The following is a 26608-nucleotide window of genomic DNA, read 5'->3' as shown; positions in this document are numbered from 1 at the left end:
TAGGGGATACCTGGGGAAGGTCACTTAGGTGGGTGAAGCAGGAGAGTGCTTCAGGAAAGGTCTTTAAGTCGTTGCTCATTACATTCCTCCTCTGGCAATGGCTTTGCTTTTATGACCTGCCCTTCTGTGCCTGTCATGTGTAGTGGAAGGTGTGTTTAGAAGCTGAAATTTCCATACTATTTAACCCCCTTGTGCCCTTTGCTTTCTTGTCTCTCCTGACCCTAAACTCCAATATGGAACAGGCTCAGAAGGAATGAGAAGTAGGTATGGTTGGAGATGAAGCCATGAGCAGCGTCTCCGGATGAGTGAATGTAGGTGAGGTAGCTGGGCAGTGGCTCTGTGGGGAGGCAGTGGGGTCAGCGCAGGCAGGTGTGTGGTGCTCAGGAGAGGGTCATTGTGTGATGGGGAGCTGGCAGCCCTGTAGCTAGAAGACAGGAGAGTCGTTGTGGGGGTAGGTACTGGCAAACAGGGGAGAAGATGACTGGTGAGGGGCATGTTAGAAGAGGAAGGTGGGGGGCAAAGAAGTGGGCAGGCAGGGGTGCAAGAAGGCCTGAGGAGCCCGGGCTCAGGGAGCGAGCCTAGGCGAGTCGTGGCAGGGGAAGTGGGTCGGGGTAAGGTGAGGAGGGGAGGGCGTGTGGAGGGCAGGGGGTGTTTAGGAGGGGAAGTGGGCAGGAGGACGGGCAGGGTTAAGCAGGTGAGTGTTCCCAAGGAAGTGGGCATGGGGCTGGGGCAGGCGGCGAGGGGGTGCCCCGGGGGCGGGAGGTGCCGCATCGCCGGAGGCTCCGCCCGGGCCGCGGGGCAGCCCAAGGGCCGCGATTCCCGGCAGGGCGGCGGGGGGCGGGCGGGAGGCGGCTCCGATAAAGGGCCGGGCGCCGGCCGGCGCGGGCAGAGCGGAGCGGTTCCGGCAGCGGTGGCTATGAGGATGCTCAACCTGCCGGGCTTCCTCTCCTGCGGGAAGAAGAAGGTGAGGCGGCCGGGGGAGGGCTGGCCCGGGACACCCGGACAGGTGGGGTATGGGGACACCTGGGCAGGTGTGAAAGCACCCGAGAAGGGATGGGGCCACCTGGGCGGGTGGCATGAGGATACCTGGGCAGGTATGGGGACACTCAGGCCAGTGACGTATGGGGACACCTGTGCAAGTATGAAAACACCTGGGCAGGTGGGATATTGGGGTTTTCTGGGCACGTGGGATAAGGGAACACCTAGGCAGGTGTGGGTGCATCTGAGTAGGTACAGTATGGAGGTGCCCAAGTAGGCATAGGGGCACTCAGGCAAGTAGGATGCAGGTGCCTGGGCAGCTGTGGGAGAACTGGGCAGGTGATGTATGGTGCACATGGCCAGGTATGAAATTATCTGGTCAGGTGAGATCCAGACAGGTGTGGGAATATGAGTGCACTGGGTAGATAAAGAGGCATGAGTTAAGATGAGCACTTGGGCAGTTGTGAAAGGCACCTGGACAGGTGTTTTTAAAGTGAACTTACAGGTATGTGCTGGGATGAACTTTTGAACAGGTATGGGGACACCTGGGCACATGCAGGGGCAGAATAGGGGAGTCCCCTGGAGGTGGGGTCCCCCGGATCTGACAGCACAAAGAATTAAGGTAGGAGCAGGGCAAAACTAACCATGAAGATATTTTGAGGGTCTCTGGTGGGACCTGCTCTCACAGGTCTATGCTGGCCTGCCAGGGATCAGCTGGAATGGCAGCCCACCTGGCTCTGCCCACCCTGTCAATCTGCCCTGACCAGCAATACCAAGGTACTGCTGTGGACAGAGAAATGAGGATATGACTGCTCCATTTACCTATGGGGCGATCCTCAACCTTCCCTCTTCTTCCCTTCCAAGGACTTCAGTTTGTCAAATGAAAAAGATGCCCACGCCAGTGCCAACGATGAGAACTCGGAGCGTGGCAACTGGTCAAACAAAGGCGACTACCTGCTCTCCATGGTGGGCTACGCTGTGGGCCTGGGCAACGTCTGGCGGTTTCCCTACCTCACCTACCAGAACGGCGGAGGTACCTGTATTGAATGGCAGGGTGGGGTGGGCACACCTTGCTATCTCCAGGACAGAGGAGGGCCAGCTCCAAGGGCCAGCCCTGAGGATGGGCACATTTTATCAAAGCTGGATGTGAGCATTGCCCTTGGAAGTGGTATAGTGCCTGCTGGTGGGAATGAGAAGAGGAGTAGGAGGCCTCTCTGTTTTTTGAGTGCTGGCTGAGGAGGGAAATAGTATTTACTTTTAATTGCAAACTTCCACCTGAGAATTCCAGAACTCATCTGATTTATTCAAGATCAACTTTGCATCTTTTTGTCAATGTACCGATATCCACTACTTACCTAAATAGCTGTTCTCCCTCCTCAGTGCTTACCTCCTTGATACGCTTATAAAGAGCAATTGAATCCCTTCTCAACCTTTGTTCTGCCAGGCAAACAAGCTAAGCTGGAATAATTATCCAAGCTCAGTAATTATCCCCATCAGACAACTGGGAAGTGTGAGGCAGAGAGAGCCTCTACCTGCTTACACAACAAACTAGTGGCAAAGCCAAATGGAGGCACTGGCTTCTCTGGCTGCTATTCCAGGGCTTTGTCTACTTGCCAGGCAACCCCTGGTAATTACAGAGAGCATAAACGCCAAGTAACTGCAGAGGACTTACTTGTATGTACTTATTTGCTCTGCCTAACAGTCATTGGAAGTTGAATTCTGAACTGTACATGCAGCACAGCCCATACAGCTGTCTGTGGAAGACAAAGTGGCATTCTTGGTATAGAAGTGTTATTGGAGTGAGTTTAGCTGAGTTGCGTTGGATATTGGATCGTGTTTAGGAAAACCATGCTCTCACTTGTCCTATCTCCTGCACAGACAAAGAAGTGTCAGTACCTTTTGCAGAACAGGGCAGTCATTGATATATCAGGTTAATGTACACTTTAAAAGGGACTCAAACAAGTGCCATGCTGAGATGCTGTTTAACACAGGAGTCAGCCAACCATAGAAAATAATTTTCATGCTTCGACATCCAGTAGCTACTCTAACAGGGCAGTTGTAAATCTCAGCTAAGTACATGAAGAAATGGTTCTGTTCCTTTTTAAATTAAAAGCCGGAAGATGAAATAGTAAGCAGACAAAACCAATGGTGCCTACAGCTGAGCAGTGTTCAGCTTGTATGAGAGCAGTATGTCTTTAATAGTTTTTGTAAAATCCTTTTAATTCTATAAGAGAAGCTATCCTGTGTAAATCACCAATTCTTCTGGTAATATGTGTTTCTTCACTGAAGGTACTATTTAGTATTACAGAAAACAGGATATAGAAACTGGCCTCTGTATTCTGCAAAAAGAAAAAAAAAAAAAAAAAGGAAAAAAACCAACCAAACAAAAAAAACCACAGTGGGATATTTGAGGCAATGGGAAAAGGGGAGTATAAAATGTAATAGAACTGTGGTGAATACTGAAAGATTCATTGTTTTCTCTCTGTGTGTGTTTGTGGGTTTTTGCCCTCTCTCCTCTCAGGTGCTTTCCTAATCCCATACACTCTGATGCTGGCATTAGCTGGCTTGCCCTTATTTTTCATGGAATGTTCCCTTGGGCAGTTTGCCAGTCTAGGACCAATTTCCATGTGGAGAATATTACCATTGTTTCAAGGTTGGTATTATGTTTCCATATTTTTTTTTTTCTAGTGATAAAGTAATTAATTCTAGTAATAAATGAGTTAATGATTTCTTCACAAAGTTGCTAATTCTGAAAGGAAGTTTTATTAATGATTCTCCTCATGGCATGCAGTATACCACCCTAACTGTAGCTCTCCAGGCAGAAGGCAATGCCTGTTTGCTGTGTGAGGAAAACCCTCAGTTAAACACCTGGTGCCATGTGCAACAGATAGAAAATCATATTTAGAAGTTAACTTTTATCACTGCTTCTTTATACTTTATATCCTATGTAGCTTGCAAGTTCACTGTTGGATGGGCTAATTCTGTATTGGGCTGTCAGGATTGGCACAGGCACGTGGCTCTGATTGCTTGATGCAATTCTGTGCATTCATTCAACTCGCTGTCTTGGGAGTCATATGCTGGTATTATAAAATAGGCTAGACTCCAGCTTTGTAAGGTGCCTCTTGTGATAATATAAATGGTTGTGTTCTGTAGTGGTACTTTACCTTTCTCTGTGAGGGACAGAATTTTAAAGTGAAGATTTCTGTGTTTGGAAACAATTAACCATGTGCTTTACTCACTCCTATCCGTCCGGGTCCTGTACCGATGGGTGGAAAGAGCTATGTAATTGGTCTTGTTTGTCCTCTTTCCCTACCAGGGGAATTCATGTAGGAACAGGGAAGTTTCTTTATAACGCAACAGGAATTTCACCTGCCGCCTTCTACAGAAACAAAAGGGATTACAGTCTAGCTGGTTGCCTGAATGCTTACTCTTTTTGCCAGCAGACACAATCTTTCACGAGAGCACTGTATTTAAGTTTAAAGCAAAAGTCTATTGACACAGCAAATCTCTTGTGTGTCTGTGAAGATATAAACTTAAATATAGTCTCCAAGATGACTGGGACAGTTTGGCAGACTTTCCCAAACTTGCAGAACAAAGTTCATATTAACAAAGGAGGAGAACGGTATTGTTGATAGAGATTTACTGTTCTGTGTTCCTTCTCATTTATTGGCAAAACTATACATTGCAATGGGATCTTTAAAATGGCTTGGTCAGTCATAGTTGTTGTATAGTTTGATTTATGTTACTAAACAATCAGAACTTGCCACTGAACTGGAAGTAAACAAAATATTGAGTTTTTCCTTTGGATGTGGACTTAGCAACTAGTCCAATTTTCCTGTGGGCCTGATTCAAGCTCTCTGTCAAACCACATTCGAGATGGTCAGTTTGGATCACAAGCCTCCCTTCATGGCTTCACTCTTTCCATGTTTGACTGTTGTTAAAATTATTTTAAAAAACAAACAAATGAAAAATTATTTCAACTTCTTCCCAAGTAGCCTTTTAAAAGTCAAGCGAAGGCCATTCTTTTCTTTTTTTTTCTTTTTCTTTCAGCCAAGTCTGGGTTAGTTAAGACATTGTGTCTTTCTCTTTCCTAGGAGTGGGCATCACGATGGTCATCATCTCAACGTTTGTGGCTATTTACTACAACGTTATCATTGCTTATGCGCTCTACTACTTATTTGCCTCATTTCAAAAAGTGCTGCCATGGTCAGACTGTTTTTCCTGGGCAGATGAGTTCTGCAGCAAAACACAATTAGGTATTGTATTTAACAGACAGAGTTTAATATTACTGTTTTGGATACTTGTACTTTGTACTGTTTTCCGGGATAAATAACAGAAGCAAGACAGCTACCCATGGCTTGAAAAGTCCTTCCTGGAGTTTTGTCTCTGAACACACTGGTGTGATGCTTGTCTGATTACCTGCAGTTCTGGATGTCTGGGAAATCTACAGAGAACTGGGCTGAAACCTCCTTGTTGAATCCTTCATTCTCCTTTAAACTCTAAGGTTTCTTCTAGTACACACACGCCCTGGAAATACTGCATTCCCATTTCAACAGGCTTCATGGCAAGGAAAACACCTTCCTTACCTGCAGCAAGAGCATTGCTATATAGCTTTTATTGAGCATTCTTTCATTACCCCTTGCCTCCCCAGTGGCTGTGGTAATCCTGAGCACCGGTGAGGCACTGGGTTCACACCAGAATAACTCTTTAGAACATATCTTCATGTTATTGTTCTTGATGTTTGGCAGTACATGTACTGCCAAACACTTGTTATCTCACCAGTTTCCATATCAGAGCAGTATAAGGCAAAAGGTGAAGCTGGTGAGATAACTATTAATTAGCAGCTGGAAATGTGTTGCCAAGTGTTAATGTAATTGTAATTCACTTAACCATATATCTGAAAATATCTTCTAAGATTCATAGTTTCATAAAATGAAGTTGAGATGCTTTATTTAACAAAAAGTTGACATTTGCTTATGGGCTAAACAAAAATACTTTAGTTCACAATTTGTAAGTGCTGTCCTGAAATAGGCTTCAACAAGACTTCCAGTAAACGCTGATACAGTGTTCTTTATTGTATATTCTGGAAAAAAAAAAAAAAATCTCAAATAGGACCCATTCCCTACTAAGGAAAATATTTAAAGAGTTCTAGTAAACCCTCTGCCACAATAAAATGAGGTTGTTATAGGATGATCTCTGTGTGACCTTGGTTTGGGACAAAGGTTTTCACAGAATAGCTGAGGCTACAGTCTTTACTATCCTCAATTCTGATTTGCAAGTATTCTTCACAATAAGTGAAAGGTGGAGCTGAGCACACCAGATTCTTCGTGTTTTGATTTACAGTCAAAGTAACTAAGTCACATCTACAAGTGATAGTTCAGGTTTGTTTCTAAATGTTGTTAGTAGGCAAAATGAAGCTGTAACTCTTTCAAAAACATATTTGCTGTAATAGTCTTATTTTTATAATAGTCATCACTGTGTTAACAATCCCCTTTCGTCACTTGCTTGCTTTCTTCCAGTAAGTGACTGCAATGCAACTTTAGATGGACAAATCATTCATGCAAACTACTCATTCATCATAAACAACAATCTCACATGTATAAATGGCACCATGAACTACAAATCAGGGCAATTTCCCAGTGAGCAATACTGGAAGTAAGTAAATGTTTTAAAGAAATGGCTAAAAATGCTTTTATTACACATTGTGTTTTTGAATATATCTTCTATTTTTGTCTTATCTTGCTGTCCAGAAACAGTCCAGTCAAAGAGGGTAGGCAGACAAATCTGTACAGAGGGGACTTAAAATTTAATTGTTGAGTCTGGGCCCCTAAGACAAAAATTAAAAAATAGAGAGAAGCAAATGAGTAAACCTGTAACAAATTGAAAAATACTCCAGCTAAAGATGTTTTCTTCTCTGGAGTCCTGGTAAGAACTATTTAGAGTCTTTATGTATATTCTAGAGGTTTTTTTCAGGAGCTACTATGCAAAATATATTCACATATATTCTGAATCTGAGCCTGTTGTGAAAATGCCATTTCTTTAGCCACATGGTGGCTCATCTTTCATGTTCCTTGGGCTTCTGGGAACTGATTCTTCTTATGGGCTCTTCTCTTGGCATCAGAATTTCACAGTTAACATGAAAGAGCTTAGGTAGTTCTGATGGGGAAATGTATGGAGTTGAGGGGCTGACAGCTTTTAAAGAGGAGAAAACTGTAGTTAAATATTCAGTTTGTCAATGCCAATTATGCACTTCTAGCCACATATTCATGGAAGCGCCTACAGGGTCTTGTAATATCTGCAGAAACCAGCTCATTTCCCTCCAAGAAGTGGCTGAAGAGGAACATGTGCTGTTGCCACTCTTCTCATTGCAGTGTTTTGTGCTTTCAGTAAAGTGGCTCTTCAGCGCTCGAGTGGATTGGACGAGACTGGTGGCATCGTCTGGTACCTGGCTCTCTGCCTCCTCCTGTCCTGGATAATTGTTGGAGCTGCATTGTTTAAAGGAATAAAATCTTCTGGAAAGGTAAGTTAGGAAGAGCCAGTAGCAGACTTCTGGCCTGATCCTACCCTTCCAATGTCAGTTGGACCTGAGAAAGGGTTAGCACAAGGCAGGATGCAGTTCCTAACACACTACCCTCTGCTTGACTCAGCATTAGACTTACTTTCTGCCCCTTGGCTTCATAACTGTTACATAAAATATGAGTAAGGTGCTGATTACTTAACACACGGGTGTCCTAGCTTCACCAGCGCTGCCATGTATTTGGGGATCTTGCTGTCACGCAGGTGTTTCCAGCTGAGTTTTGGCAGTCACTCAGCCTGTTATGACAGACATGTGCATGTAACTGCACAGGCGCACACCCTGGGAACACCCGGTAATTATTTGTACCTCCAGACTGGTTGTGATGTTTGGACAGTACAGGTCAAGTCCTGCCAAGAGATGTGTGTGTGCAGGTTCCTGTCAGATTGTGAATGTTATTTGTACTTAAGATTTCAAGCTACTTTTAGGGACCAGGTCCCTAGGTGCCTGTTTTCAGGCTCTTGACTCTGCTAAGCTTCCATTTCCATATGCTGGAACATGGTTGCCTAGAGTTTTCCCTGGGCTAGAACAACTCCTCTCCAGACTTCGGGCAGGCTCAATTTTATTCTTCTTTGCCTGAGGCCCTTCTCTTGGTTTAGTTCCTCCCCGTGCTCCTTTTTTACCTCCATGTTGCATCTCCATTGCTTACCTCCTCAGTCTCTGCTGCCTTCATTCTTTCTCTCTTTCTCTCATCCTTCCTGCACTGTTTTTTTTTTTCTCTTTCCACTCTTCATTCCTTTTGCCACTGTGCCTTTCCACGAATCCTTGCTGCCTGTCTTCCTTTCCTCAGTCTGATGTCTCTTTCTGTTCTGCTTTCTATTTGGAGCTTTCTGCCCTATGTCTCAGCACTGCAGGGTGGAGTATCTGTGCTTACCCAGCCACAGTTTCTGCCACATGGCTCCTCTCAAACTCACATTCTTTGGGTTCCTGACAATTGGCTCTTCCTGTTGTCACTTCTCTTCTGGCACAAAGGTAAGCATCTTTGAGAAGCAAGGTAAGACTCAGAAGAATCTGGCTGGGCAGGAACAAGGCAAAGATGAAGAGCGGAGAAAATTGACTATTCCGGACAAATATGTAGCAGGTCTTCAGAAATGGCAGACTCACCATATGATGGTGCAATGCTATGGCTTGGTGTAACCAGCAGTACTGGGTCAATTATCTGTCTGCGTAACACTGAAACTGAGACTCAAGTAACAAGGGTATTGTTGAATGTAACCTGCATGATAATAGCACTGCTTAGCCCTGTTCCTGGCCTGAATCCCATCGCACTAGAAATAGTGTAAACAACAAAAAAGATCTGTGTCTGGGAGAACCTAAAAGTCCTCATTCCCAGTAAAGAAAGTTCCAGCATGGCTGCCTTTTTTTTTTTCCCAGTCTCAGAAGGAGATTATTTTATCCTGGTAACCTAATTTTGACTGGTGTTCAGTTAGCTTTTGCTAGAAGCATGCCTAGCAAGAGACCTCCGGGGTAGCTGAGTTAAGAACCTGCTATAGGAGTAAATCATATCAGAAAGTACATTTCTGAAACTGGCCAACTCCTATCTGAAAAGTGTATATGTGTCTTGGGCCTTCTGCTTCTGCTGGAATGCAGCTCCAGAACCGGCTAAGCCAGATGGTTTTGTGCTTGGCATGTGTTCACTTCCCTGGTCACCTGTTTATCATTTGTACCAGAAGACCTTAGCCTAAACCCCAGCCTTTCCTCCTGCATGGAGGTCTGTGCATTCCCTTGCTTCTAATATGTGTCCCTGCATTTCATTCTGCAGGTTGTCTACTTTACCGCACTCTTCCCATATGTCATCCTGCTCATCTTGCTGGTGCGTGGTGCCACCCTGGAAGGTGCTCTCGATGGCATTGAATACTACATTGGGAGACAGTCCAACATCACCAAGCTGATGGAGGCAGAGGTGAGAGGTAGTGCCAGCCCCGGAAACGTGACACAGTTCTGTGGTTCTACATGCTTGCCACTTGCAGAGCAACTTTCTTATCCACGCAGGTTCTGTATTTTTTCAGCAACCCCTAGCACTATCGGAAGTCCAAGCCTTTATTCTAGCTACTCTCAATCTAAAAAATAGCCACCCTCAGCCTCCTCCCGGCCACACCAGGTAGTGATAACTGTGCTGTTGTCCCCAAGCAGATCTCAGGGGTCATGTTGGAGTTTCATCCTAGCAAGGCCTGCTGAGAAAGTTCTTGCTGTGGGATCAGGTGTTGCTTTCACATGCCCACTAGCTTTTTTTGCTGATAATTTCAGGGAACTTAATCAGAAGGTCAGAGGGATCTCCGAGTTTGAAATTCAGGCTGTGCCTTGCCCAGGAAACTAGCTTGGGAAATTAGGAGGACCAGGAAGGGCACCTTGTGCAAAGGAAGCCTGGATTTTTGGTTCTGACTCATGCCAACATTAGTTTAGTTTTACCAAAAGCAGATATTAAGCATGCTATGTACTTGTAGTATTTTTTGTGAGCATTTGGCTTTAACTGAGAGACTGCAGCAGAGGTAAAAGTAGTTTGTCTGGATAATGGTGGGAGGACAATAAGTGGGAGAGCACATGAAAGTTCTCACTCTTGCAACCCAGTCCTGGTTTTCCTTATTCATTGGCACTGTAACAAGATTAATATCTTGACAAACTGCGTATGTGAATGACTTGAATCTCTTCTTCAGGGTTAGCTCAAAAAGATTTAAATATTTGGCAACATACTTGGGATGTGTCCTTCAGAAATCAAAGAAGATTTTGTCTGTGCTTGAGACTGCAAGGTCATGAATGTCCTATATCCCATCTGCTCTGCAACGCCTGTGAAATACAATTAGACATTCAAGCTAAATGTAGAAAAACCCTGGAGCTTTAACAGAGGGTAGACTTAAATGTTTATGACATGTGCTGTATGTAATATATTAATTCCCATGTTTTTGTTTCTGGTAGGTTTGGAAAGATGCAGCCACCCAGATATTCTACTCCCTGTCTGTGGCATGGGGTGGACTTGTTGCTTTGTCTTCATACAATAAGTTCCACAACAACTGCTACTCAGATGCTATTTTAGTTTGTGTCACCAACTGCCTCACCAGTGTATTTGCTGGGTTTGCAATATTCTCCATCTTGGGACATATGGCATTTGTGTCTGAGAGACCAGTGTCGGAGGTTGTGGACTCAGGTAGGTTGATCGTCATGCTGTCATTATCAGGACTTGCTTTGCCCAAGGCGTGACAATAACCTCCTCCTTTCCACTGCTTTCCAGGATTTGATCTGGCATTTGTAGCCTACCCAGAGGCTCTCTCCAGGTTACCAGTTTCTCCTCTGTGGTCCTTCTTGTTTTTCTTCATGCTGCTGCTCTTGGGCCTTGACTCCCAGTTTGCCACCATAGGTGAGTGGGGTTTTAAGTGACCCATGGCTTTTCAAATGACCATTACCTGTCTTAATTATGCTGCTTAAAACCCACACTTCTTCCTTTTCAGAAACACTTACAACTACCATACAAGATATATATCCCAAAGTGATGAAAAGATTAAGAATCCCTATAACTCTGGGTGTGTGCATATTGCTCTTCTTTCTTGGTCTTGTATGTGTTACTCAGGTAAGACATTAAAATATTTTTTGGCAGTGAGTTTGATTACGTTGCAAGTGATGAACTCAAATAAAAATATCCTTTCCCACTGTTCCTGTTTGCATGGATTGATCTTAAATTCTGCCAGTGTGCCTGAACATGCAAATAAGAAATTCTCAGAGGGAAGCCGGAAGAACCTAAGGTTTTCTGTGATTATGGAACTGAGATGTACTTTTAAATAGAAGGCCTGTGAACTGTCAACCTGATGTATTGCTCCCCAGTAAAGGAGGTTATTTGTGTAATCTCAAGCATCTACATACAGTGCATGTGCAGTTCTGTGGGTTATTAGCATGTTATTAGTATACAGATCTACGGTATTTTGTCAGATGTGCTTTTCAATTTTACATAGAATGAAATAATGTTAATAAATGTGTACTTAACCTAGAGAACCGGGAATTTAAAAAACTCAGACTGGTGATTAGTTAAGCTCTCTTGAACAGTGCAGATGATTTTATTTGCATAAATACGTTTCTTGTAATGGGTACATTTTTATCTCTTTATTGCTTGTTCTACAGGCAGGAATTTACTGGGTTAACCTAATAGATCACTTTTGTGCTGGATGGGGAATCCTTATTGCAGCTGTACTGGAGATAATAGGCATCGTCTACATTTATGGTAAATTGCTTGCATTTAAAATCTGTTATTTGACTATATAGTCCCAGGCACAGTGTATAATAAACACTAATTACCACAATAAAGCATTTATAACTTATCTGGCCAAAAAGCTTTAACAGGAACCAAGAACTGGATAAAATGACCTTGACTGTTGCCTTACTTCTATCCCCTTTGATTAACCACACCTGCAACGTAGGCACCTGTTTTACCATGCTCCCTATGATTGTCTTTCAACAGGAGGAAACAGGTTCATTGAAGATATTGAAATGATGATTGGAAAGAAGAGCTGTTTATTCTGGATGTGGTGGAGAGTGTGCTGGTTTTTTGTTACTCCTGTGCTGTTAATGGTGAGTGTAGATGACTGGGTTGTGTTAGTGTGACAGAACTTAGTGACTGGATCTTGAAGAGGTTTCCACTTGAAGATTCAGGGCTGAATGCCCAGGCTCTGTGTATAAACATGTGGTATGGCAGTGACAGTGAAGCACACTATGTGCTATCTATGCTTTCTAATACATTCCACTCCTCCTTGGGTCCTCTCCAGGAGAGGCTGGACCTTCAGATCAGTTGCTAGTAAGCTGGGTCTACACTCTGAGGACTAACACAGAGCAGCCAGATTGTCTGTCTTAACTAGATTATCTTCATTTCAGACTGTGAGAAAATGTTTTGACAACCTAGATTTTTTTCATTGGGGGAAAATTCCATTTTCAGGACAGATCCCTGGCTTAGCTTTGCTCTTTGGGCATCCAGCTGCTCCCTTGCCTAAGACTTTTTTGCATCCTATCACATGTCTCAGTTTTTTGTTACTCCTGTACTTCTAATTGTGAGTGTAGGTGGTTGGATTATGTTTTATGAGATAATTTACTAACATCCCAAATCCAGTAGCAGTGGCAAGTCACTCTGGCCAGCATTTAAACTGTCCAGTCTACAATTCAGAAAATGCTGCCCCTGGAATACCTTATTTCTGCAGCAATATTTACCAACAGTTAATCTTAGATTCTTTCCTATATTCCTGTAAATAACGGAATATGGGAACACATAAAACAAACAGAGAAAGGTACTGACTCATCCAGCAATGTATATATTTTCCAACATAAGATTTCAACATAACCCAGAATCAAATTCTGTTTAAACACTGATGTACTTTAAGTTTTAGGGTGCATATCTGTGTCATTTTCAGTCCTGTCCTTCAGTCTTACTGCTTGGCCATGACTGAACACCAAATTCTGCACAACTGTTCTTACACTCAGAAAGCAAGAGGGAACTGTGCAAAATTTGTAGGTAGCAAGTTCAAGTTGGCTGGAAATTGACTTTCTACTCTTAAGTCTTTTTGCCTTTTTTTTTAATAGGCAATTTTGGTCTGGTCTTTGGTCACGTTTTCACCTCCCACTTATGGCTCAGTGTCATATCCAGACTGGGGAACTGCTGTCGGCTGGTGCATGATCATCTTCTGCATCATCTGGATTCCCATTGTTGCTGTTATAAAAATAGTTAAAGCTGAAGGAAACCTTTGTCAGGTAAGGCCACAAAAAAAGTCGTTATAGCCTCAAATCTTTATTTCCTTGGCATTATCAGGAACACTTGTGCATTCTTCTCAAAAACATGTTTGGTATTTTGAGGTGTTCATTAATTGGATTTGTAGAAAAAACACATCTCTGATGGTTGAATCAGAGGCAAATTTACTCTACTGTGCACACACACATTCAAAAGTCATTTTCATAGTTTCTGTTATTATTCCAGCTGCTTTAAATTCTCTGAAGAATTTTTATCCCCGTATCATTTTCAAGGCTTTTGCCTCCCATTCTTCACAGAAATGAGCAAGTGCAGGATTTGAGGTATGGTTTGCTCACCAAGCTTTCCAGAGAGCCTTGTTGGTCACAGATTTCATTGTTTGCTTGACTTCGGTGTCTGGAATCCAGTGAACCCAGAGACATTTGGAATGATTTTTAAAAACTTTTATTTGTTTGCCATTTATTAAGTTGCAGGGCATATCTAGAGTAACAGCTTTACTGAACTTTACAAATAGCCCAAACCAAGGTAAAACATCAAATGCCTCTTGTTTTTTTTTTCTTTCCAGCGCATTGTAAGCTGCTGCAGACCTGCTGCAAACTGGGGTCCCTACCTGGCATGTAACCGAGGAGAAAGATACAGCCATGTTGTAGATCCCAAAAAGGAAAAGGATCATGAGATTCCTACTGTGTCTGCCTTTGTATACAGTCAACAATGAGATGGCCGTTTGGATGACAACTTTTTAACATATCTGTGGGGGTTTTTTTTCTTTAACTGTTAGAAAGTGCCAAAGCAAAACAGCAACAACAAAAAGCGAATCAACCCTCCGTCCTTCAAAGCCTAGCCCCCAAACGATAGTGAGACAGATTATTTATTTTTAGTGCTGTGTGTTTGGGGAGAGACAGGTAAATTATTTCCCCAGATATTTAGGTTGAGGGGGCAGGAAAATGCATTGCAAGCTCCCCAGGCTGATGGACTGGGCATGCTTAACCCCATCCAACCTGTATCCAGCTGGACTGCAGATACTGGTGTGGAAGAGAATAAAGACACATTTTGGTCCTCCCCAGCTACAGGGAATTTGAACCAAAATGTGCTGTGCTTGCATGTCCCAATGTGCTGCGCGCAGCTGCTACCTTTGCTGTGCTTTGCCATCCCCAGCGGTGTGCAGACAGCAGAAGGGGAATGGGTGTGCTGCTGCCTGGCACTGTGTAGCTCAGGGAACTCGAATAATTTTTCTCTGTCTAAGCCTTGCTCAGTGCTGTGAGGCTCCTCAGGATTTGATGTAGACTACACGGTGTTTTGTTTTTTGTCTGTGCATCTAAATGTTGAGTGGCAAAAAAACTGCCATCACAGGAAAGACGTCCTTAACATGGTGAAAAGCAGGCTTTTTCTATTTCTCATTATTCCCCTTGGGATCCTCAAAGAGACATATTTTGTCTCATGCCACGTGCTCAGCACATTCATCTGTCTATAATTCAAAAGTCCTGTGTTTCCATATGCTGTCATTAGATGCTGCAGAATGAAATAGTCACCATTGAATTCTGGTGTGTCTGTTCTCCTACACTCACTGAGACTTCACCCGTCAGTTTGTCCTCTGCATCTTTGACTCAGGCTTGTGTTTTCCCTTCCAAAGGAGACCCAACGTGCTTTTTAAAGATCCAAACAGTGTTATCGGTGTTGTGGTAGAGCCAACAGAAACAGAACTTTACCCCAAGAGAAGGTTATAACTGCCTTGTAGTGCTATTACTCCAAAATTTGCTGAAATCAGGGGATTATTGAAAAGTTAGGAAGTTTGTAATGCATTTGGGAACACAGACTTATGCTTCTACCTAGGCCCTAGTGAGTTAGGTTAAGAGAACCTGACTTCATTCATAACACAAATGAATGCCTCTCCTACTGTGACAATGGTTTCTCGGGAACAGTGCAGCACTGTTTCTAGCTGTCGCTTCTTCTCAGGGATTTGTCAGTGTTTCTGGACATGAAGGAGGGTGGATAGTGGCTTGTTGCCCAAGCTACACACCTTGGTGTATGTTTTATAGTGACGTTTTTGTGAGAAATCAATACTTTATGGCAAATGAAATGTGATTCTCAGTTTTTAATGGTTTTGGAGCTGGAAAATGAGATTTCAGCCTTTTGTATGGAGTTTGGGGGGGGGGGACGTTTGGTGGGAAGTACCACCAACTCTTCTGTGATCCTAAGGCTTTGGGAAATTGAACTGGAAAGATTCAACTTCCAGGAAGCTTTTTCTTATAGAATTTATATCTAGTGCAATAGCCCTGTCTTGATGCAGGCTCAGAAAATACAGAAAGTGATTGAGAATTTATAAAAAAGGACTGTGGAATTATAGCCTGTAACAGAAGCTGCTGAAGAGAACCCCTTTCCTGCACTGCAGCTTATCTAGAGTCACCATCCAGCCACAAACCAGCAGAAAACAGTGCTGTCACTGGCCCTGAGCTGTGGAAAGGTGGGAGGAGGAGGGAGGCTTAGCTGCAAATCTGTGGTGCTTCAGCCCCCAGTGGAGCACTGGAGCTGCCACAGTGGGCATCAGTTCACATCCAGGAAGGCAGAGACTCTAGGAAAGAGACAGAAGTTAGTCAAGTAACAAGAGCACTCCAAGAGGTGGTGGGGAAGCAGCCTGACCAAATTGGTTTCAGAAAGAATCCAGGAAAGTTTTGATGAAGGAGATGCTGAAGGCAACAGCCATATACTGCCCTGCAGGAAGCCCCTGCTGCTGTGCGCAGGGCTCCTTTGAGGCTTCTTCTGCTCTGGACTTGGCTTATGGGCTTCTAGGAGCTGTTTTCCTGGTGTTGCCCTATCAAAGCTTTCCCGAAGAGCAATGGAAGACAATATCTCAAGGGCTGGGAATCCAGTTGCGGTGCTTTTTTCCTTCTCCAAGATAAAAAAATCCCCCATTTCTGAAGGCAAGGTTTGCTGTCCTTGCCCCTAGCAGACCTGGGATCCTTATTTGTGTGCACATGTCTGACATCATTCCAGTACACCCAGCTGCTGCTGCTCTCTTTGGATGAGCTCACTTCTGGCATCCTTGGAGGAGTCTCAAAGAGTATCTAGGAGTTGGCATTCACATTCCTCACCCATCACAGTTCTGGCCCAGCAGGGCCCAGACCCCTGAGGGTTCCATGAAGAAGGGGTGGCACTCAGCGCTGCTCTGGAGGCAGGATGGACCCAGCAGACCTGGGTGTATTCCTCACCCATGCAGGCTGCTGCCCAACATCCTGGTGTTTGCTGTGTTGAAAAATCAGCAGTGCAAACCAGTGCAGCATTCCCAGTAAGGTGCTTGAAAAAGCAGGGGTTTGGGGTTTTTTACTTTGATGGAAAAAAAGAAAATGGTTCTGCTTTGGATCAAGGTAAACAGGACTCAAAGGAAATATCTCGGAAAAAGAAAGCAGAAGTGCAAAAGAGGTGCGTTCACTTTGGATTGGCTCAAAATGCAAGCACGTTTCAGGCAGACAAGATAACACAGTTCCAAAAAGCCACATCTGCAACATGGAAACATTTAAAAAGAGGTATTTGAACTGGCATTTGTATATGCATGTAAAGCACTTAGTTAAGAGCCAAGCTTATGAAAGCAAATATTAAATCCCAAATATTAAATCCCAAAGATACCGCTGTTGCAGAGAATTTTTGTAAGCAGGAAGTGATTTTTTTTTTTTTTTTTTAAGTATTTACTTTTGTTTCTACCACATCATCAGTTTGCCACAGGCCGTTTTCCAGCCGGGCTGTGTGGCGGTGCTGTAACCAGCAGAGAGCAGCGTCTGCTCGTCTCTTCTGCTCCGCTCCGCTCCCGGCAGCGGGGACGGGCGAGGGGTCGGCGCGACCCCCGGCCCAGCCCGGCGCTCCCCGCGCTGCCACTGCCCGCCCGCTGGTGCGCGGCTCTGAGAGCGCGTCGTAGAGCAGCAGCATCAACCTGAGTTATTTGGCACTCGCTCCTGCCTGGCTGGTTGAACAGCATCTGAGTTTGGAATCAGACCAGACATATAGAAAGGATGTTTTTTGGGGGTTGTTTGGGTTTTTTTTTAATCTGGTTCCGGTTGTGTGAAAAAAAGATAGCTGGTGCACCCTTGAACTCCTGCGTGCCCTTGAGCCGAGTGTTACAGCAGCAATATGGCCTCCCTGCTAAAGCCACTCTGGCCTCTGCAGGCTAGAGTTGAGCCTGGGTTATCTCAGCAGATTGGTTGTCCCATTAAGCAGACCTTTCCAGCCCCACAACTCAATTTTGTGACACTTTATGCACCCCCATTCCCAAATCCCCAGAGCTCTGCTGAGCTTCAACCTGTTCTCATTCTCCTTGCCTGTCGATGAGGTAGCCTTGCCAAGGCTTGTCCTCTTCTTGGCTTTTTACTTTTAATTTTTTTTTTTTTTCTTTGTAAGAAGCATCAGCATGGAGCCAGAAGGAGCACACACATTTTTAACTGAAGGCTTTATTTTCTTGTTGCAGCTTTAAATCTAATTTTCCATGGTTTCCATCAGATCACGGCCATGGCTTGTCTGACATGGCACCACATTCAGGCTCTGAGGGATGGGGCATCTGCCACACAGTCACAGAGTGGCTGTTTGGAGGTGCATGAGGCACCACGGTGTGAGCACAGCTGACTTGCTGGGGAGCTGCAAAGGAGTGCAGAGGCGATTGCACAGCCTGTCTGTTGAAGGTAAAATCATATATTCCCTGCGAGTTACCTTTTGAAGGGGCTGGGAATACTCTACCCAGTCTGATCCAGCAGAAAAATCCCAAAATGTTCAAATTGAAACTGATCTTGAAAGAAATTAATGTCTGCTGGTCTCAAAGAAATTACTAGGGCAAAGGTTTTTACACTGTTGGAAGAATAAATTGTTGTTCCAGCTCTCTGAGGGATGACACTCTGTGATGCAAATAAGGTAAATGCTGGCAGGCCCCTTTAAAGAAGAAAAAAAAAAAAAATTACCCTAATGCCGTTAGTTATTTTTTTAAAAGATAACATTTGACATCCCTTAAGGGGGTCCTGGGAGCCAATATCTAATCCCAGGCTTCTGTGAGTCCCAGGGAAGCTCCACATCCTCCGTGTAGATAAGACTTTGGGGCAGAAAGTAGAGGGAAGGGAAAAAATGAACTGAAATCTATAGGCTGTAGATAAAAGGCACTTGATGAAGGAAATGAGGAAAGAAGACTATATATAGAACTGCTCGTTCTCATGTAAGCATTTTTCATTGATTTTTGTGGATTAATTTTCTGTAAAAATATAGGTTAACTGGGTTTATGAATGAAACTTTGCAACCAAACCTCTGGTCTGGTCTGGGGCACATATAGGGCAGAAGACCCACTCTTGGCTCTGGTTCTCCTCATCCCAGCAGGGATGTAGAGGGAAATGAAATAAGCGTGATCTGAACTCTATGTGAGCAGAGGTTTTTCTCCACTGATAACTTAACCTGACTCATCAACTCATGATGATAGCAGCTGTAGTTTCACATTGAGGCTTTTGGCCAGATCCAGTTTCAGAGATCCTTGTTCCCACCACCCCTCCAGTTCTGGTCCTGATGCCTGGCTAGCAATATGAGCTTATGGCTATGCAAGAACTAGTGACCTTACTCTAAACTAGTGTGTAATTATTTGGTAAAAACAACACCACCAATAATAAAAACAAATGAAAACACACACAAAAAAACCTGGGCTGACACTGCTCCATCAACCATGCTGACTGATAGCACAGTCACAGCTACTACAAGAAGGTTTTCTTCCTCAATAAAACAATCTACATAATGCTTGAGAGAATTTTCTTGAACTGATTTATCAGTGTGTGATGACTCAGCCCATTATAAAAGAGTAAAACTACACCCCAGTGAAGTACGAACTCAATGCAGAGGTGAAGTGTGCGTGTGCATCTTGAATATGATGTGCAGCTCCCCCAGCCCAAATGGCACAGCCGAATTGAAGAGGTACAGAGAAAGCACCAAAAGACAATCTGAATGTTGGGGTAGGATCTGCTCAGCAAGCAAGTAAAGGGAGCAATGATTTTGCTTTGCAAAAATCAGGGTTGTAGAGCAGAGCCAATAGCCATCTATGGAAATCATGAGAGCAGGGACTAAGTACACTATTTTAAATAATTTTAATAATTTTAGAACAAGAGAAAATATGAAAACTTATCAGGTTGCAGCTTTAAAGTAAAAGGAGGAATGTTTTGTCCAATGCTCAGTTCAGCTGTGGAGATCCTTGCCAAAAGGTGTTGGTACTGAATGGTTGCATGCCTTCAAAATCTTCCAGAAAACCTAGTGAAAAAGGATAAAAACTCAAAGAGACAGTACTTCTGGTTCAGAAAACACTAGGGAAGTGGGTCTGTAATGCTTCTCCTGCTCTTATGTTCTTCCCTGCGTGTCTGCACCGGGCTGGTGTAGAGACAAAATACTGGCCTGCACTTGCCCTTTGGCTTGATCTCACACAGTTGTCCTAGAAAGCCAAATTTGAACTATGTAATTCATGTTTGCAAACTTTAACTCATTTACAATAAAATGCAGAATGTTGCCAAGAGAAACCTATTGAATTTTCTCTCTTATGTGTGCTCAGCCAGACACAAACAGATTCATGTTCAACGGAGCCTGAACGCAGTTTCATCTGGACATCTCCCTGTAGTGCACAATCTCCTGAGTTCCTGACTTTCATTATTTCTCTTCAAGCAATCAGGAAAGCAGAACTTCTTTTGGTGTAGATTGTCTTGCTATAACCAAAAAGCAGGGAAAGCATGACTAGCTTTGCTATGGGCAGCCTAAGCTCCACAATGTGAAAAAAAAGCACCAAGCACCAATGACACCAGCTTCCCTCTCCAGGAAGGATAATTGTTCTCCACCATTGTTAATAAATAAAGGTAAAAAAAGGATAATTTTCTTCAAAAGATGAATTGTGGAGTCTGCAAGAAAGCAGAGAGCTAATGTTCAACACCACCACCTAAAATGGACACAGAGGAGAAAGAAAAAAAGAGGGGGGGACAGGGAGAAAAGGCATGTAGGGCTCGCTCCCCTTCCTGTCCATTGCCTTTGCAGAGTGGAGCACACTCCGTTGCTGAGCCAAACCTCTGAGGAGGTCCTCTGAGAACTCCCACAGCTGTGAGACAAACACCATTTCATGGTGATGAGGAATGCAGTGATCCTCTTTGAAAATGAGGGTTCAGCACAGAGGAGGCTCTGACCCTGTCTGGAACATGCAGCTGGTGGGGACAGTCACTGGGAGGTGGCAAATTGTCTTGCTCTGGCACGGAGGAGTCTCCGGCTGGCTGGAGAACTGCAGTTACAGCAGGAGCTGGGTGCAATTGCATTGGTGGTGCATGGTACAGCAGATCTACTTGCTATGGTGCTACCAGCATGAAGATGGGTAGAATTCCCTCAGGTGTTATGTGACCAGAATGATTAAACTCCAGTGAATGACCACCAGGAATTTTAGTCCTCAAATTCACTTTGCTGAATATTATTCAAGTACTTTGAAAGCAAAGGAGGAAACAAGCAAACGTCAAGTAAGTGCCAAAAGGACCAAACACTGGTCATATGTACAGGACAGATTGGGAGAGCAGACGGCAATGTGGGAAGGCATAATAGAGCAGTATATTTGATGCAGCTGTTGATCAGGGAAAGAGGAATGCTTAGCAGAAAATCTGGAAATACGTAGAATACTGTGAATTGGTACTGGTTGTTTGACAAAACCTAAAATAATGAAAGGAATCTGCCATATTCCACCTGTTCAGATAGAGCGACTGGACTGTGAAATGACAGATCACATTAAGGTCCCTGGCAGAAAGGCTGTAATGAGACACTTTAATTGCTGAGGCATCAGGCAGACCTGGAGTTGGTGGCCTGGGAGAAGCCAGTGGGAGGGGAGTTGCTGGAGGGTTCCTGGGTCCAGGTAGAGGGTCTGAGGCTGGGCAGTCCTTGGTGCACTGACTACTCTGCAGTCTTGGAAATGATCATTTGTGAATGATGTTTCCATGAAAAACAGTTTGGTAAGATTGTTTTGAAGTTTTTAATCTAGGAAACTAGATAGCAAATTAGAAATAGAAATTATTTGAAATTTTTTTTCAACAAACCTGTTAAAAACATTCTAATGGGCGTTTCTGCATAGGTGGAAGTATCTACTGTGAACCAGCAGAACTGGACTTTCCAGCTCCTCTCTTGGAGTTTCAGCAGGACTAACTTCATTAAAAGAACTAACAGACACAGGTCTTGATAGCGAATCATCTCCATCTGCTCTGCAAGCCTTGCTGCTCTGGAGCTCTGCGAATGCTAACGGATACATGCTGTGGTTTGCACTTCCATCAGCCAGAGCACTTTCTGAGGACCTTGGCTGTCCAGCGGCATTGTCTCATGGAGGTTTAATAGATGCTCCTTCTACATCCCAAACACATACAGAACTGGCTAATGTTATGCTTCAGCTACTACATGAAGTATATATATATATAGTACTTCCTGAGGGCCACTGATGGTGCTTAAAATGTGTCTTTATTCTCTGTGTATGTGTGCATGTGCTAGGTTTTTACCAATGTGGATGAAAGTGGAAAACCAACCATGTTCTCTGTGAGTTCTTTAACAGGCTGGGATGGAAGTGTCCAAATCCCCAAACTGCTGCCCAGTGCACTGGAGTACAAATCACAGCAGGACCAGGGGTTGCTCTATTCTTGCTGAACCCCAATGCTGCCTCTCAGTACTCCTACTCACCTGGCACTGGGGATTATTTTTTTCTTTGGCCAGTTTTATGAAGAATGTTCTTTTGGGGTGAGACACTATCTTCAATACAGCAAACCAAGATGTTTCTACGTTTAAACTCCACTGCAGCAACGGGGTCATATTAACTTCAGTTACCAACAATGCATTGCTTAATAGCTCCAGTGCAAACAGAGGTCCAGGCACAGACTTCAGAGTTGGTTGCAACAATAAAATCACCTTTTCATTCTGAGAGTGATGAATGATTTAGGTATAGTAGGCAGGAAAATAAAACTTGTCACTGAAAGACAGATGGGGGCAGCATTTCCCTGTAATGTTAGGACATGCGTGTTCCTCTCTGAACAGGTTTTCATCTTTGGCTGTTAACTCTCTAAGCTCCTTCCCAAGGAGCCTTGCCAAATGTTCTGGTACTTCATATGAAATTTGGGAGCTACATTGCTACATTGCTTGTAAAGTATGCAGAAAGCATAGGAAAAACAGAGGTAGTCTAACTCATTTATGTTAAAGACATTTGCTTCCCTTTTAATGTTTTTTTTAACATTGCTTTTTTTTTTTTTTTATATGATTGTGTACAGTGAATGGTGTATTTGCTGTTTCCTTGATTTTTTAAGGGACTAATGGCCACAGTAACCAGTGAGGAACTGTGTTAATGAAAGGCAAGTGACACAGAAATGGGCAAAGGTCCCGCTACTGTGTTTTTCCGCGGCATCCATCATGAGCAGCTTATACTCTTCTTTCAGGTGCCAGTGCTGTGATTTAGCCTAACTGCCTAACTGCCCTCCTCTGGCATTGAGTTTCTCAGAGAGATATCTGCCATGATCCCTCTCCATTTGTATTTTGTTAGGGAAAAAAAAAAAAAAAGAAAAAAATAAATAAAGAAAAAAAGACACATTCCTCTTATTTATTCCTTCATTCCTTTTCTTCTTGAGTAACTTTCTTGAGGAATCAGAGCAGTACAAGATATTCCTTACATCTTATATGAGAATACTAAAATTGTTTTCTCTATACTGGAATGGCTTTGCTTGTACATCTTGGAATTTTATCTGTTTTTTCCATGGCAGCATCTGCTCGGCAGCCTAAGTTAAACAAATGCAGCCAGAAATCCTCATCCTTAGCCCCAAAGAGGTGCCACTGCACTGTGGGCTCTTCGTCCCATTTCTACAACACAAGCCCTTGAGATCTTCTGTTTTCCTATATGATCTTCTCACCAACCTCTGTGTGAACTTGGTGACACCATTCCCACTTTAGCCACTTTCTTCTCCAACTTATATGTTTTTTTTCAGAATCTCTAGTTCTCCAAGCATGGTATTAGTAATTGTGGGAGATGTTTTATTGAAGTCTAAGCAAATGAGAGCTGCCCACTGATGGGGGTAGCACACTGGATTTGTAATGTACCTATGAAAAACTCTGTTCTTGGACAAATTCCTCTTTCAGTAAGACAGCTTACTTCAATGGCTTTGTATATGTGTTTCCATCACATATATAGTCCAGAAAATGCAGGACAGCTTTGTGTTATTGTCAAAGAGGTGAAGTCCTATTTATGTCGGATGTAATTTCTTTTACTGCAGCTTCTGCCCGCTCTGTAATCATTATATATCTTCTCAAGAGAAGTCTCTCATTTTCCTCCTCCTTGTTATTTCTTTACCATACTATGGAGGAGCTCCAGTAACTTTCTGGGACTCTCTGGTGCAAGGACTTGTACAAACAGGGAGCAGAGGAGCCACCTGCCCAACTCTAAGCCTTACAGCAGCACGCATGAGCCAGTCCCTAAGAGCGCAGGCAGATGTAGCCAGTGGTTTGAACAAAGCATCAAGACATTGCTGTTTCACCAAAGCCCCTGGACCACGATGCAAAAGCCCTGTCTGACAGGAGATTTTCTCTCTCCTGTCCTTTCCATGCTGCACTTTGAGGACTATGCATCCTCTAGGAGATGCATTTCCCTGATGGCCCCTTTGGTCACATAAGAGCTGTTGGGAGTAAATCTCGTCCTACAGGTAGGCTGTGGCTCACCCAGGAGTGTTGGGAAGAGTTTTATTGTCTCTTCAGAGGGATTGTCGAGACACAGGTCATAAATTTGAGAATGCACTTGCCCTGTTATGGACTACTGTGGTGTGCATTGCTGGGACAAACTGTCACCAGGGTAGTGTCTTTCGCTGAGTTACCCGGGATACATTCACTCCTGTATTGATTGCACACATATTCAGCCAGTCACTAAATGGGGAAATTTGACCCCACAGTGCGGGGGATCATAATGATCTTGGCAACTTTATTAGCCTGATCGATGATACATGACTTCTCTGCAGGAGCTGAAAAAAATGTAAGTCATCCTTCTATTAAAAGAAGTGTGGAGAAAAGACATTTCCACAAAGAATTGTTCAATTTTTCAAAATTAGGTTTCTTTTTTTCCCTAAACTATTGACTAATGGACTGAAAAATTTCTAAATGTGTCTGGTTTTGAAGACAACGCCATTTTTCTCAGGAAAGAAAATCATTAAGTGACAAGTGAATGAGTCTGTCCTTGTCAGTGTGTTTCTCAGGCTCAGCTGGGGAAACAGGTGTGGAAAAGGTTTAAATTAAATGGTTCTCCAAACTCTGAGTCAAAATGTAAATTTTTAGGATTATTATGGTTTTGTTTTCCTTTCAGAGTTTTGCACATTTTTGCTCTGTGGTCCAGTTGTGCATTATTCCAGAACTCAGAGGCCTGGTGCTGCAAAGCTCATCGGTGCATTAGTTTCCTTGATTGTAAAAGCTGCAATTTCATCATAACACCCTGAACACCTTGGAGGATTGCCTGTGGCTCCTGGGATTTTTGCTGCTTGCATCTGACTGCTCCTCCATGATAAGCTGGACTTAGGCAGCTACCCCATGGTTCAGTTATGCACGGTAGGCAGCTGCTGCATGTGCCAAGTCACCCTGTGCTGGAAGTGACATGCCCTTTCATTGCCCCTGTATGATCATTCCAAACACTGGGAAATACTGGGGTTTGCCAGAGCAATGACTAACTTTTGTTTTGCTGCCTTGAGCTTTGCCCTTCCGGCACCAACTGTTATAAACCCTGCACTTTGTATCAAAGGCATGTCAGACCTGTCCCAAGTCCCTTTTTAGTGTTTGTTCGCAGAGGTTAGCAACTCTAGGTCCAGTTCACAAGCACCACTGAATTTGCCGCTAGGAAAACAAAAACAACCCCAAACCAAAACAAACAAAAACCACAACCAAACAAAAAAAAAATACAAATCTGAGCATCCTGCAGTGATTAAAGCCTCATGCTGGTTCTTGTTTTTAGAGTTCTTTACAAACCCTCTGACTCTGGTTTTGCAGTAAGATGCTGTGACTGTTCCCTTGATTTGACTTGGCCATGATGAGAAACAGTTAAGGAGCTTTTAGTCTCTTGGAATTTGCATTTGAGTTTCCTCAGGGTAGACGATGATTTCCTGATACGGGGAGGATGTGACTCGCCTCCTGGAGAGAACTGAAGCCCTGGGAGTGCTGCTCCCGGGGACCCTGGAGAGGAGGGACAGGCTCTTGGGCTGGGACTCTGCAGGTGACTGAGACATTTCAAAGCAATTCATTGCTCTTGCTGTGTTAAATTTCGCTGCTGGAGAATACACAGTTTTGCAGAGGAATATTTCCTGACTCACTTAGAATTTCATGAACCACAAGCCCATCCAGGATTGCTTGTTTATCTCATCTAGGAACCAAGACAGAGGTCTGCTGCATATTTAATCAGATGGGGGGAAGGCAAAGAATTTTAAGATAAGATTATCTTCTGCTCCTTATCACAGCCATCATGTAAAAAGTTTGCATGGCATGTAAAACAGAGCCTTATTGGTTTTGAGAACACTGCACACAAAAACAGCTTTACAGAATAACACTTTATGGTTGAATTCTCCTATGAATTCTTTCATGTATATGACTAAGAAAATTTCTTGTGCAATCCTATGAAAATTAATCTGGAGATGTAAAGAGATGTGCAGGAACCTGGGGCTTCTGGAGGAATAAACTCTTTAATTCCTGTGGCTATTGAAAGCAGAAAAGGAAGAACAGGCGAAGAGGACCCAAAGTCAAGTTTCTCATTGCTGTAGTTGGTTGACAGTAATCAGAACTAAGCTACTGGGAATCACAGTGCAAAGTCAGAAATCAAAGACAAATGGATTTTATATTCTGGGCTTTCAGTTCCAGTTCTGCAAAGGTTTTTGTGTACATTTAGGGAGGGGAGAATGACTCCTGTCTTGGAACAGGCTCCCCAGGGAGGTGTCATGGCTCCAAGCCAGTGTTCAGGAAGAGAGTGGACAATGCCCTCAAACACATGGTGTGAACTATGGGGTTGTCATATGCAGGGACAGGAGGTGGACTCAAAGATCCTTGTGGGTCCCTTCCAAACCAGGGCATTCTATGATTCCATGACTGGCTGCCAGTTCTTGCTGCACTCAGCTACAGGAACAGAGTCTGAGGTGGCAGAAGGGATGTGAAGATGATACAGGACCAGGAGGGAGTCCTGTGAGGTTTGTGTTTAGTTTTCCATCTTCAGTGTTGGCACCAGTGTGCAGCAAGAGTTACAACTATGTGTCACTCTTGCACAGAAAATGGAAATGTTGAGTCTGCGCCACCACAGCTGCAAACCATCCTCTCCCTCTGAGCCAGCCTGCTCC

General features: G+C 43.7%; 1 protein-coding gene and 1 long non-coding RNA gene across 4 annotated transcripts in view; one reads left to right on the top strand and one right to left on the bottom strand.

Annotated features, from left to right (window-relative positions):
• Positions 1–824: 824 nt before the first annotated feature.
• SLC6A14 (solute carrier family 6 member 14) lies at positions 825–15155 on the top strand. Of its 2 annotated transcripts, none has more exons than XM_005500482.3 (14): positions 825–964; positions 1843–2011; positions 3500–3631; positions 5073–5234; positions 6498–6633; positions 7366–7498; positions 9315–9455; positions 10466–10694; positions 10779–10904; positions 10996–11114; positions 11660–11759; positions 11997–12106; positions 13106–13273; positions 13834–15155. In XM_005500482.3, exons 1-14 carry the CDS (start codon positions 917–919, stop codon positions 13981–13983), a joined length of 1923 nt encoding a protein of 640 aa, XP_005500539.1. In that variant the 5' UTR covers positions 825–916; the 3' UTR covers positions 13984–15155. The 2 variants fall into 2 exon arrangements, with proteins under 2 accessions (XP_005500539.1, XP_064933732.1); XM_065077660.1 differs by having other exon boundaries at positions 908–1006.
• A 4228-nt stretch (positions 15156–19383) lies between these two features.
• LOC110357467 (uncharacterized) overlaps positions 19384–26608 on the bottom strand; it is an 89291-nt gene continuing 82066 nt past the window's right edge. For both annotated transcript variants that reach the window (XR_010475656.1, XR_010475660.1), the window contains one exon: positions 19384–19523. This is a non-coding gene — a long non-coding RNA (uncharacterized LOC110357467). The remainder of the gene's footprint in view (positions 19524–26608) is intronic.

Source organism: Columba livia, chromosome 12, assembly GCF_036013475.1.
Source record: "Columba livia isolate bColLiv1 breed racing homer chromosome 12, bColLiv1.pat.W.v2, whole genome shotgun sequence".
Lineage (NCBI taxonomy): Eukaryota > Metazoa > Chordata > Aves > Columbiformes > Columbidae > Columba > Columba livia.
The sequence above is the reverse complement of the archived record's forward strand: the minus strand, read 5'-3'. Positions and strand labels throughout refer to the sequence as shown.